The sequence below is a fragment of the Psammomys obesus genome, unplaced genomic scaffold (assembly GCF_907164565.1).
Source record: "Psammomys obesus unplaced genomic scaffold, mPsaObe1.curated_primary_1811, whole genome shotgun sequence".
Lineage (NCBI taxonomy): Eukaryota > Metazoa > Chordata > Mammalia > Rodentia > Muridae > Psammomys > Psammomys obesus.
This window is the reverse complement of record NW_026592732.1, coordinates 6,747,057-6,760,771: the sequence shown is the minus strand read 5'-3', so window position 1 is coordinate 6,760,771 and position 13,715 is coordinate 6,747,057. Positions and strand designations below refer to the sequence as shown.

At 39.4% G+C, this 13,715-nt stretch overlaps 1 protein-coding gene across 1 annotated transcript in view; it reads left to right on the top strand.

Annotated features, from left to right (window-relative positions):
- Cntn5 (contactin 5) overlaps window positions 1-13,715 on the top strand; it is a 1,192,645-nt gene that overhangs the window by 1,038,597 nt on the left and 140,333 nt on the right. The window contains exon 14 of the mRNA XM_055615494.1: window positions 13,031-13,158. Within this exon, the coding sequence (XP_055471469.1) occupies window positions 13,031-13,158 (128 nt within the window). The remainder of the gene's footprint in view (window positions 1-13,030; window positions 13,159-13,715) is intronic.

Genomic DNA, 13,715 nt, shown 5'->3' with positions numbered 1-13,715 from the left:
CATGGCATATACTAACTTTTAAGCAGGTATTAGCCATATAATATAGGATAATCATACTACAATCTACACACCTAAACATAAACAACAAGGAGAATCCTAGGGAGGATGCTTAATTCTCATTAGAATGGCAAACAGGATAGACACCAGAAGTGGTGGAAGAGAGGGAACCGGATGGGAGCCTATGATAGATGTTCTTTGAAAAGCTCCACCCAACAGCAGATCAAAGCAGATGCAGAGACTCACAGGCAACCTTTAGGCAGAGAGCAGGGAGTCTTATGGAAGAAGGTGGGTTAGAATGACCCAGAGGGGACAGGAGCTTCACAAGCCAAAACAAAACAAAACAAAACAAACAAACAAACAAAAAAATCTGGACCCAGGGGTGCCTGCAGAGACTGATGTACCAACCAAGGACCACGCATGGAGAGGACCTAGACCCCCTGCCCAAATATAGCCCATAGGCAGCTCAGTCTCCATGTGGGTTCCCTAGTAAGGGGAGCAGGGACTGTCTCTGACATGAACTCAGTTGCCTGGTCTTTGATCACTTTCCTCTGGGGGTGCAGGCTTGCCAGAGGGCAGAGGAAGAGGAATCAAGAAGTCCTAATGAGACTTGATAGCCTGGGGTCAGATAGCAGCGGAGGGAGGGGTACTCCCCCTTTCAGTGAATAGGGGAGGAGAATGGGGAGGGAGGGTAGGAGGGTAATATGGGGAGATGATGACAGACAGGACCGCAGTCAACTTAGAAGGTGAATAAATTGTAAAAAATAAAAATTAAAAAGTAATAAAATAAAAAATGGCTAAGTAGAAAATTTCACTCTCACTTTTAGGCCATTGTAAATCAGAAGCACAGCTTGTCATTTCAAGCCAGTTGAGTATTTCTCCTGAGGGACCAAGATTTAAGCAATAAATCCTGGAAATTAATAATTAGCCAAAATTTTCTCATTCAGCCACCTCACATTAAAAACAGTTATAACACACTGACGATCTCAGGACTTGTGATCTTTACTTCTCTTAATTTATACTCCAAGAATAAATACCATGCTGGCCAGCTTTCATAGTACTGAAAGGTACTACATAGAATCCTTGGGAAACAAGGGGAGAGAGGAGAGGAGAGGGTCTGGTAATCAATGGTTTTACCCAGCCATGACTCCTGTGAACAATAATAATAACTAAGATAGAAAAATATGTTTGTGTGTGCAACAGTGCCACACATTATGAATAACTAGTCACTTTCAAGCTCTGGACCATGGGTGTCTTTGCTGCTATTATTCTGCTAAATGGACACAGTATCAAACTGTCCTCTAAATTTGTATCTCTGTCCCCATAGATTAGTGTAGCTCTCACACATCATCAGAGAAATTTCTTTCTGCAGTGGATGGTAGTTATTATAGAAATCCACAGCTGATCAGAAACAGAGGGTAATTGTCCATGGATTACTTTGCTACAAATGGAGCTTCTACACCAATACATCTGCTCCCAAGACCACGGACCATCATGGAAGAACAAACAGAAAGATTTTAAGAGCCATAGATCAGAGAGGTCTGGAATGAAACCATGTCTTCTGGTCTCTAATTTTATTTTTATACATTGTGATATTTCTTTTTTTAAATTTAATTTATTTTTTTCATTATTAGTTACATTTTATTAACTCTGTATCCCACTCCCTTATTCCCTCCCAATTCTACTCTCCCTCCCTCATCTCCTCCCTGCCCCTTTCCAATTACACTGATTGAGGAGGACTTCCTCCCCTTTCATCTGACCCTGGTTTATCAGGTATTTTCAGGACTGGCTGCAAAGTCTTCCTCTGTGGCCTAACAGGACTGCTCCTCCCTTGGGGGTGGGGAGGTCAAAGTGCCTGCCATTGAGTTCCTGTCAGAAATAGTCCCTGTTCCCCTTACTATGGGAAAACAATTGGTTACTGAGATACCACGGGCTACATCTGAGCAGAGGTTCTAGGTTATATACATACATGGTCCTTGGTGGAGTGTCAGTCTCAGAAAAGACCCCTGTGCCCAGATATATTTGGTCCTTGTGGAGCTCCTATCCTTTCCACATATCTGCTTTGAAACACTGCTAGGTAGAGTCTTTCAGATGCCTTCTGTGGTAGACTCCTGTCATATGTCCAATGCACATCCCATTTGTCTTTCTAAGTGAGGATAGATCATCTTACCCCGTGTTTGCTTTCTTGTTTATCGTCTTTAGGTGTATAGATTTCATTATGTTTATCCTATCTTGTAGGTCTATATAAGCGAGTATATACCATGTTTGTCTTTCTCCCTCGGGGATACTTCACTCAGAATGATCTTTTCTAGATCCCACCATTTGCCTGCAAATTTCATGATTTTCTCGTTTTTGATTGCCGAGTAGTATTCCATTGTGTAAAAATACCACAATATCTGTATCCATTCCTCTGTTGAGGGACATCTGGGATGTTTCCAGGTACTGGCTATTACAAATAAAGCTGATACAAACATAGTTAAACAAATGTCCTTATTGTGTACTTGAGCAAATTTTGGGTATATACCTAGCAGTGGTATATTAGCCCTCAGTCAGATAAAGGTTGGTGAAGATTCTTTCCCAGTCTGTAGCATTCGTTTTGTTTTGATGACAGTGTCCTTTGCATTACAGAATTTCATGAGGTCCTATTTATTGATTGTTGCTCCTAGAGCCTGTGCTGTTGATATTCTGTTTAGGAAGTTGTCTCCTGTGCCAATGAGTTCTAGGATGTTCCCCACTTTTTCTTCTAACCGATTTAGTGTATCTGGTTTTATGTTGAGGTCTTCGATCCACTTGGACTTTAGTTTTGTGCAGGGTGATAAATATGGATCATATTCGTAGGTATGTGGGTTTATTTCTGTGTCTTTTTTTAAATTTTTATTATTATTATTATTAATTACACTTTATTCATTTTGTATCTCCCCATAAGCCCTCCCTCCTCCCCTCCCAATCCCACCCTATCTCCCCTTTCTGCATGCATGCTCCTCCCCACATCCACTGATAGGGGAGGTCCTCCTCTCCTTCCTTCTGATCTTAGTCTATCAGATCACATCAGGAATGGCTGCATTGTCTTCTTCTGTGGCCTGGTAAGGCTGCTACCCCTCAGGGGGAGGTGATCAAAGAGCAAGCCAATCAGTTTATGTCAGAGGCAGTCCCTCTTCCCATCACTATTTCTGTGTCTTTTAATCGGTTCCACTGATCCTCCTTTCTGTTTCTATGCCAATACCATGCAGTTTTTATTACTATTACTCTGTAGTACAGCTTGAGATTGGGGATGGAGATACTTCCAGATGATCTGTTGTTGTACAGGATCGTTTTGGAGATGCTGGGTTTTTTGTTTCTCCATATGTAGCTGAGAATCTTTTTTTCAAGGTCTGTAAAGAATTGAGTTGGTATTTTGATGGGAATTGCGTTGAATGTGTAGATTGCTTTTGGCAGGATGGCCATTTTCACAATGTTAATCCTACCAATCCATGAGCACAGGAGATTTTTCCATCTTCTGATATCTTCTTCAATTTCTTTCTTCAGAGGATTGAAGTTTTTCTCAAAGAGGTGTGACAACATTTCTTAATATTAAAAAGTATAATGTATGAAATAAAATTAAGAGTCCATCATAAAAATAGATACAATGATGTATAATAGAAGAACTTCTAGAGTTATCATTATCTCTGATTTAAAGCTGTACTACAGAGCAATAGTAATAAAACCACATGGTATTGGCATAAAAAATAGATAGGTTGATCAACAAAATTGAATCAAAGACCTATAAGTAAACACACGCATATACAGACACTTGATTTTTAACAAAGAAACCAAAATATACAATGGAAAAATGACATCTTCAACAAATGGTGCTGGTCTAACTGGGTGTTTGCATGTAGAAGAATGCAAATATATCTATATTTATCACCCTGAACAAAAATTCAAGTCCAAGTGGATTAAAGACATCAACATAAAAACAGATCCACTAAATGTAGTAGGGAAAGTGGGAAGGAGCCTTGAAAGCATTGGTACAGAAGAAAACTTCCTGAATGAAACACCAACAGGTCACACAATGAGAACAATGATTAATAAATGGGACCTCATGAGACTGAAAAGCTTCTGGAAAGGACACTGTCAATAGGACAAACAGTCTTATTGAAGTGAAAGGACCTTCACCAACCCTATATCTTACAGAGGACTCATATCCAGAATATATAAAGAACTCAAGAAATTAGACACTAACAAACCAAATAACCCAATTATAAATGGGATACAAAGCTAAACAAATAATTCTCAACAGATGAATTTCTAATGGTCAAGAAGCATGGAAAGAATGTTCAGTGTTCTTAAGCATCAGGGAATTGCAAATTAAAATGACTCTGAGATTCCATCTTACACCATCAGAATGGCTAAGATCAAAAACTCATCAAAAATCAGGACATCCTGGATAGGATGTGGAGAAAGGGGAATACTCCTCCATTGCTGGTGGGAGCACAAACTTGTATAACCATTTTGGAAATCAGTCTGGTGCTTTCTCAGAAAATCGGGAGTAGCTCTACCCCAAGACCCAGCTATATCACTCCTGGGCTCTACCATACAAGGACATTTACTCAACTACGTTCATAGAAGCTTTATGGGTAATAGCCAGAAACTGGAAACAACCTAGATGCCCCTGAAATAAAAAATGAATAGAGAAAATATGGTACATTTATACAATGGAATACTACTCAGCTATTAAAAACAAGAAAATTGTGAAATTTGCAGCAAGTGGGTGGAACTAGAAAAGATTATCCTGAGTGAGGTAACCCAAATCCAGAAAGATTCACATGGCGTGTACTCACTTATAAGTGGTTGTTAGCTGTAAAGGATAGGATAGCCAGGCTGTAACCCACAGATGATCATTCCCAACGTGACAAGTAACAAGGACGGCCCCCGAAAGATGCTTGAATCTTACTCAGAAGGGGAAATAAAAACATATCTGAAGTAGAAGGAGGAAGGGAATGAGATTTCAGAAGAATAGGGAAGAAAAGGGGGGATCAGGAGTGGGGAAGGGAGAAGGCTAGGAGAGAGAGAATGAAAACCAGTCGGGGGGTCATCTCTATGATAGGTATGGGGGGAGGCTTCCACCCTTCTGTTGTGAGGCAGGACTTTCAGTTGGAGGGAGGGGACACCAACCAACCCACAAAAACTTCAACCCGAAGTTTACCTGGCCTAAAAGAAATACAGGGATAAATATGGAGCAGAGGTGGAGGGAATGGCCAATCAATGACTGGCCCAACTTGAGACCCACCCACAGGAGAAAGCCAACCCGGACACTACTAATGATACTCTTAGGCTTGCAGCCAGAAGCCTAGCATAACTGTCTTCTGAGAGGCTTCATCCAGCATCTGAGACAGATGCAGAGACCCACAGCCATTAGGCCGAGCTCAGGAATCTTGTGGAAGAGTAGGGGGAAGGACTAAGGGAGCCTGAGGGATCAAGGACACCACAGAAGACTTACAGAGTAAAGTAACCTTGGCCTATGGGGGCTGCATAGTCTGAACCACCAACCAAAGAACATGCATGGGCTGGGCCTAGGCATCCTACACATATGTATCAATTATAGTGGGAGCACTCTATGACATGGACTCTGTTGCCTGCCTTTGGATCCCTTTCACAAAGCAGGGCTGTCTTGTCCGGCCTCTGTGGGAGATGATGTGCTTAGTGCTGATTTGACTTGATGTGCTAGGGTGGGTTGGAACCCATGGGGGTAATCTCCCCTTTTCTGAGGATAAGGGCATGAGGGACTTGGGGAGGGGACTGTGAGGAGAAGAAGGAGGAGGATGCAATCAGGCCATAAAGTGAATAAAAATAAAAATATAAGAAAGAAATAAAAAAGGCTAAGTGAGACATGATAAACACAACAGTGAGCAGCACTCCTCCATGGCCTCTGCTTCGGTTCCTGTCTCCAGGTTTCTACCTGCACTTTCTGCGCTGCCATCCCCTGGATTGTTGACTACAAAGTATAAGATAAAATAAGCCAGTTCTTCCCCAAGTTGCTTTTGGTCATAGTGTTTTATCACAGTAATAGAAACATAAGACACTGTGTGACCTCTGACACACCAAAAAGAAAGAAGAAAGAAAGAAAGAAAGAAAGAAAGAAAGAAAGAAAGGAAGGAAGGAAGGAAGGAAGGAAGGAAGGAAGGAAGGAAGGAAGGAAGGAAGGAAGGAAGGAAGGGAGAGAGATAGAGAGAGAAAGATAGAAAGGAAGAAAGGAAGGAAGGAAGGAAGAAAAAAAGAAAGAAGAAAGAAAGAAAGAAAGAAAGAAAGAAAGAAAGAAAGAAAGAAAGAAAGAAAGAAAGAAAGAAAAGAGTTAATTAACATTCAAACTTCTGTGTGAAATACTTACATATGGAGTATCTTTTCATACATTAGATATTTCTGGGTTGTAAAAGGACTCTAGAATGTCAAAGCTAGACAAACAATCATGTAAAGTTGAGCACTTTAAAGTTGAGCACTTGACAAAAGAAGACTTACAGATGGGAGGAAAGTTCACAGGATACACTTACTTTGTTCTCTGGGAGGGAATTCCAATTCAACCCACGGATCACCTTTTAAATACCTACTAGATAGCTTAGATAAAAGAAAATTTGTCTGAGCAAGAAGAATCCTTATACACTGCCTTAAAGAACAGGAAGTGAAAACATAACTAAAGAGTGCCTAAGCTTCATACAATGATCTGTTCATCACAGTACTTAGCATTTTTTTTCATCAGAAAACCTAGTCCTCTAAACATAGTCACAAACGTTTATTATCGCTTCATTTGTAAACAGCTCTACACTGAAAGCAGCCTCAACATTGAACCACAGATGACTGGAGGATCAAGTGATAGTATCTGTGCCCAATAGGCAAGAATTCAACCATAAAAGGAGTTGGTTATTGACTGGTGTGGCAGGGTGGATAAATATTAACTACACAATAGGGGATGTTTAGACCTGGTGTGTAGCTCAGTGAGTGATTTCTTGCCTGGTATGCATGAGGCCCTGGGATCAGTTCCCAGACACACACACACACACACACACACACACACACACACACACACACACATATACACACACACTCTACATTGTTCCATGTATTTCAAATGTAGAAAAAATGCAAAATAAAGTGGGAGAAAGCAAATAAGCAGGTATCTGGTTTAGGATGGTAAAAATAGGAACTGGAAGTGTCACTGGGGAGAGCATATATGTTTGCTCTCTAATCATAATAATGTTGGTATTACCTTCCATATACATGAAAGAGCTTCCCGATATCTGTTAAATATACAAGCTTTGCCTCTCATAACTCAATAACGCTGTTGAAATAGTTGACAATTCTGTGTTGTTCTGAGAAGCCAGGGTACATTCCCCTTATACCAAGCTCAGTCTTCTGTCTCATCTACCCCACCTTGTGTCCCTCCATGTCCTATTCACTGCCATTAGGAACTGACCATTTGGTTCTTCAAGACTTTATGGTCCTTGTGACTGCAAGACCTTTGTGACTGCCACTCTTCTGTTTTCCCACATTTGGTGACTGCCTGTCCTCTGTTCTTCCACACTAAGCTGAAATCAAGAATAATAAGCTACATATCTTACCTAGCAAACACTTGAAAATAACTAGTTAGGTTTTATTGTGGCAAACTTACAGTTAAATAGGTTAAGTAACTGCTTGAAATCACACATGGAAGATATGTGTATATGGCAGCAAATTGAGCCCAATATACTCTAGCTTAAAAGCTCATACTACTAATAAATCACTAAAGATTCTAGGATATGATATGCTGTCTGATATAATACATTATATAATACAATCCAGTAGAGAATCCAAGAAATTCAAAAAGCTTCTTGACTCTAAGGGCAGCACCCCACTAAAAGCCAGCAAGGAAACAACATACATAGGCATGATTCTTCTCAAAACAGAAATGAGCTTGGAAAGAGTTCTCCTGCGTCATCCGGCCGTGACCCTCCTCTGGCCACACCTGGATTTCACTGAACAATCTGAGGCACTTTAAGCAAAGAATCCACCTAAGCAATCCATCCTTCAGGCTCTAAAGGAGGAAATGAGTAATCAAAGGTATTTTTCCTTTCAAGTTTGTTAATGTGTAATGCATCAGGAGAAAACTGTCACAAGTACTCACTGTTAAACAGCACATGGGAATCAGTGACAGCTTTTTCTTTTAATAACTGATGGGTTCAAACATATCATATTTCATTGGTTTGTAGGTTTTTGATCTGAAAGATGAGGCTTGACTAGCCAAGTTACAAGTCTAAAATTCTGTGTCACAGGATTGCATTTTGCCAACTGTGCCTACTATGATATACTTTGACCACATGTTCTTCTTCCTCTTCTCCTTTTTTATGCTTTGCCCAGGAAGCTGGCCTCTAAGAATCTCATCAGTGTGGTTTCTCGTTCCAGCAACGGGGCGGGAAGAGAGACAGTACCAGAGGATTAGAGTGATGGAGATGGCTCTGACATTATTCCCTCACCTCCTACAAAGGTTTCATGTGCTAAAGAGGAAAAAAACAACAAATTTAACTGAGGAAGGTGAACGAGCAGAGGCAGAAGCACCACAAATGCAGTTGTGTACCCCAGAAATACACACCATGTGTACATTTGAGCTCTGACTTTTACAAAGTAATTAGGTTAAAGAAATCTTAAAGGTAGTGTCCAAACACACTACATCTGTGACATTACAAGAACAAGAAGACACCCCTCCTATCCTTCCTTTTTCTCTTCCTTCCTTCCTTCCTTCCTTCCTTCCTTCCTTCCTTTCTTTCTTTTCCATGCACAAATACAATTAAAAATACATTTTCTTTTTTCCTTCTGTTTGATTTTGTTTTTTCTTGTTTCGTTCATTTGCTTTAGATGCCATTTGTTTTCTAAGAAGAGACAGAAAGAGTGTGGGTGTAGATGGTAGGGGTGGAGGAGGATATTCGAGTTGTTGATAGAGGAAAAACTGCAATCAGGATACAGTGTATGAAAAAGTCCATTTCAATAGAAAAAATGATAGTAAAGTGTTAAAGATAAAATAAATGTTCAAAAACAGACAAAGAAAAGAAAAGAAAGGGAACAGAATGGGAAGAAATACAAAAAAAATGGGATGGAAAAGTAAATAGGGAGGGCAGGGACTGAGAGAAGAAAGATCAAGCTTTAAAAAAAAAAGACTAATCATTACCAGGGGTTAGAGAGCTGGGAGTTCCAAGGCTCTTATTTAAGTGTTGACACAACGGAGAGGCTATTCACCATGAAAATGTTGGTGTCATCATTTGATTGATTCATTTGTAATTTAAGAGTAGTATTAGTACAGTATTTATTGACATGGGGACAACTAAAAAGCAGAACATAGGCCTGAGGAAGAAGGTTCCTCAGCTGTACTCTGCAAGGGCAGATCTTTTCCCTAAGCCATGCTTTACTCTCTGCTTGCTAGATGTCATTAGGAGAGCAGGTTTCCTAATTCACATACACTTTTCCTCAATCCAACGGAGCTAGCCAGCCATGGAGGAAAACCTCTGACGCTGAGCCAACTTAAACCTCTCCTTTTAAATTGACTCTCTCAGGTCCTCTGCCAGTACAACACAGAGCGACTAACATAACCACTAAACAATACAGTATCATCAAAACAAATTGCATTCTCAGATAAGCAGTCTATTTGGAAAGGTCTGCATTAAGTGAGAAAGTGCAATAGAAGACCCAAGATGGAGATAAAACTGGCCATGATGTTTGGAAGTAAACATATGCATCAGGTTGTTAACAATACATCCTGTTAGCCAGTGGCTTTGCTGATAGACCAGCGTACTGCGCAGATTAACAATCCAGTCATTAGCTGCAGGTGAGAACAATGACAACTCATGGAATCTAGAGATCAGCGATGGTAGGGCTTCCTATCAAGTAATATGATGGCTCCTTCTCCCCACTCCTTTGCTATCCAACTCCAAGTCCAAGAATGTCTTAAAATAATTAATCCCCAAATCCGAACATCTCAAAATGTAGCAGTCAAATAATCGCAACCAAGGGGAGAAGATAATGAGGCTGGAGGTATTAATTTAGTCTTCAGTTGTCTAAGTAATTATGTATGCAGTAGCCAGACATTATGATGTAAATCACATTCATTACCTGCTTTGTCTTTTCCAAGTTAAAAAAAAAGTGAGGATTTCCATTTTAAATCAGAAGATAAGAGTTTAGTAAAATGACAAACACTGCTATTTAATGGATGAGTATCAAAGCATTCAAACTCTTTATTCTCTCTAGTAGACTAGAAGTCCTGAGTACAGGCATGTTCTTCTCTTTTAAAATCTTATCTTTTAAAGTGAAAGTCTGTTACTTAATATTGTGGTTGATTTTAATTATCAACTTGACATGATCTAGAATCACTCAGAAAAAAAGTTTCAGTAAGTAATTGTCTAGATCAGGTTGGCCTGTCTGTGGGGTTATTTAATTACACTAATTGATGTGGGAAGACCCAGCCCTGTGACCTGCACCATTCCCTAGACAGGGGACCCCAGGCTTACATGTGCTGAAAACAACCTAAATACTGATATGGATTCATGCTTCATCTTTCTGCTCTTGAGTGTGGGTATAACTACCTACTCTGGGTTCCTGTCATGACCTCCCTGCTATGATGGGCTATGACCTAGAATTGTGAGCTAAAACAGACATTTTCTTCCATAACGTATTTTTTGTCAGAGTAATTTATCATAGGAACAGAAAGGAAACTGGATGTCGTTTGTCAATAAGATCACATTCATCTTAAATCAGCAGCTGAAATACTGGCACTATCTAAGATACACTTATTTTTTAAAAAGAAATAAACTTTGAAGCCAAACTTCTCTCTTGTTATAATTTTCTCGTTAGTAAAACTTAAATATTTTCAACATATTAACATTCTGTGAAAATTATAGTAATTTATATGTTCCAAAAGTCTCTATTCCATAAATATAGAATTATGTAAACAAAAGTATGATTTTTGCTTTCAGATATATATTTTGTACTATATATTTAATAGAAATTTATTGGAATAAATTCACTGGAATAAATTCATCATCTTCTTGTTTGATAATAAATGAGCACTTTCTGAATAATAAACATAACTTTACATTGTCCTCCCTTGAGGGACTATGTAGCATTAAAAATTTTTAATTTTATTTTTAATTATGTATGCTTGTACATGTGTGACTGTGTGAAGGATCATGTCACCTTAATAAAAGATTTATTTAATTTTTCATTATGTGTATATATGCCTGTGTGAGTATCTGTGTGTACGTAGGTGTAGTTGTATGAATACGTATCTGTGTGTGTATGTGAGTGTTTCTATGTTTATGTATGTATGTGAGTGTATATATATGGGTGAGTGTGTCAGTGTGTGTGTATGTGTTTCTATGTGTATGTGAATTACGTGTGTGTGACTTTGTGAATATCTGTATGTGTGTGGTTTGAGTGTATGTGTCTTTGTGAGTGTCCATGTGTATGTGTGTGAGTGTGTGTGTGTGGTTTGTATGTGTATGTGCGTGTGTGTGTGCCTTGGAGGCCAGAAGAGGAAGTCATTTTCTCTTGAGCTGGAGTTACAAGGCAGTTGTGAGCTCCCTCACAGAGGTGTTGGGAACTGAACTCAGGCATGAGCAATAAGTGTTTTAACCACAGAGTCATCACTCCAAGCACAGATTTCATAGTTTTTACATGCTCTGTATTTTCCACGGATCTCAAGTAGTATCTCTCTAGATGAACTAGAAGACAAGCTTTTCCATTCTTAGTCTGTCTTCATTCTCAGTTGATCTTCCTTCTTACATCTTGCAAACCAACAATGAACTGTAGTTAAAACCATATGATGTTTTTAAACTATCTTTATTCATGGCAATGTGTATATTCATTAAATAGTACCTTTTAAGCAGCCTCGAATCTTTTATCAATTGTTATGATGTTCAAAGCTCTAAACAGTCTCATCCCTTGATGACAACCAATACTGAACATACATCCTAAAACAAAATAAGGTAGTTCAGCTAAACCAAGTCTATGCATTTTTCTTTAATCTTTGCAGGTTAGTGTTACAGTATTAGCCTGGAGTAAGCTGTGTTCAGATTCCTGGGGGTTTAATTGTCGAATTTTGCAGTAAGGTCAGTAAGGTCACCGTTTCTTACTCCTCACAGCCAGCCTTTGACATCCTGATTCCTAGACAAGTTGGTGTAAAAGGACACACCACCTAAAGCACAAAGGCTGCTTCTGCATTTCAGGCAGCTTGTGCAGGTCGCTGTGCTGGGGAAGTAGTGGGCTACACTTCACTAGCAGGCATGGGAGGAAAGGACCAAAGTGCTAATTAAATCTGAAGTACATAAATTCCCGGAATGATGAATACATAGGGGAATGTGGTAATTCCAAATGTCAACCTCATTTGCACTGAACTTCTAAAAATTTTAATAATGCTTTAATTTTTCCCCTTTATAGAAAACTGAAGGTCCACTTTTACCGAAGGTCATGGGAGAGCCCCATTGCATCCTGGGCTCTCATGTGCCTTGCACTGCAGTGTGAGCAGCCTGGGTAGCAGGCCACATTTGCCTGCCTCTCACCCAGCCTGGTGCTGAGAAAGCCGTTAGTCACCTCCCCTCTGCATACAGTTAATTTTATGTCTGCACTAATCCTCCTCGGTGTTTTTATTCTGTTTCTGTTTCTATTTGACTCTTGAGGTCACTTTTGGTTTGAGGTGAAATACCTGAGCGTGGTACTAAAGTATAAGTAGGTGATATTAGAGCATCAAGCTATAATAACTAAATCCAGGGTCACCTTTCTCCACCACTTTTAAAATTAACTGTCAAAAACTATCACAAAAAAGTAACTTGCAAGTTTCTTCATCTTTTAGATGAAAGAAGATATTAAGTGAGTATATTGTGTCAAATCTTGAAGGCGCCTATCACGTCTTATTTTCAGCAGGGTTTCTTCATTGTACTTATATCACCTTAGAGAAGATTTGGATTCCGTCACAAGTTCTTGCCATTTAATTCGTTTGCGATTGAAACAGAAACAAACCCTTTTTTCTAACAATTTTCAGAATAGCTATTCTTCCAGATGGAAGCCTGCGGATCCTAAATGCTTCTAAAGTAGATGAAGGAAAGTACATTTGCCAAGGGGAGAACATCTTCGGTTCCGCAGAGATTATAGCCTCCCTGTCTGTCAAAGGTAAGAAAATGGGTAACATGCCTGATGTCTCACAGCTTTGGCTTCCTAGCGTCCTTATCAGAAAAAAAAAAAATAATAATAAAGAAAAGTAAACACAGTGTGCACATACATGGGTTTGCACTGACGGATGTGAATGTCTTGGTTTTGAAGTTTGGTAAAGACAGAGAACAAACTCAAACTTTCACCTCTATCATTTTAAGGATTGAAACAGAGCTTGGAATGGTGGCACCCACCTGTAACCCCAGCATTTAGGCTGAAATTGTTTAGCTATAAAAATCTGGTGGGACAGCAGGCAGAGAGACGACAGTTAAGAGTAGTTACTGCTCTTGCAGAAGACCCATGTTCTAGCCCCAGTACCAAGCCAGGGGACTCAGAAACACACACTAAAGCAAGAGAATTGCTGTGATTTTGAAGACTGATTTAAAGTGGGAAAATGTGTCCCAAAAGTATAAGTGAACGAACAAGAAAATAGCAAAAGAAAAGGATCCCAGTATTTTATAAATTTTAATATCTTCCTTTGAACAAAATTATAAAAGAATTAAAATTTAAAGAATGCC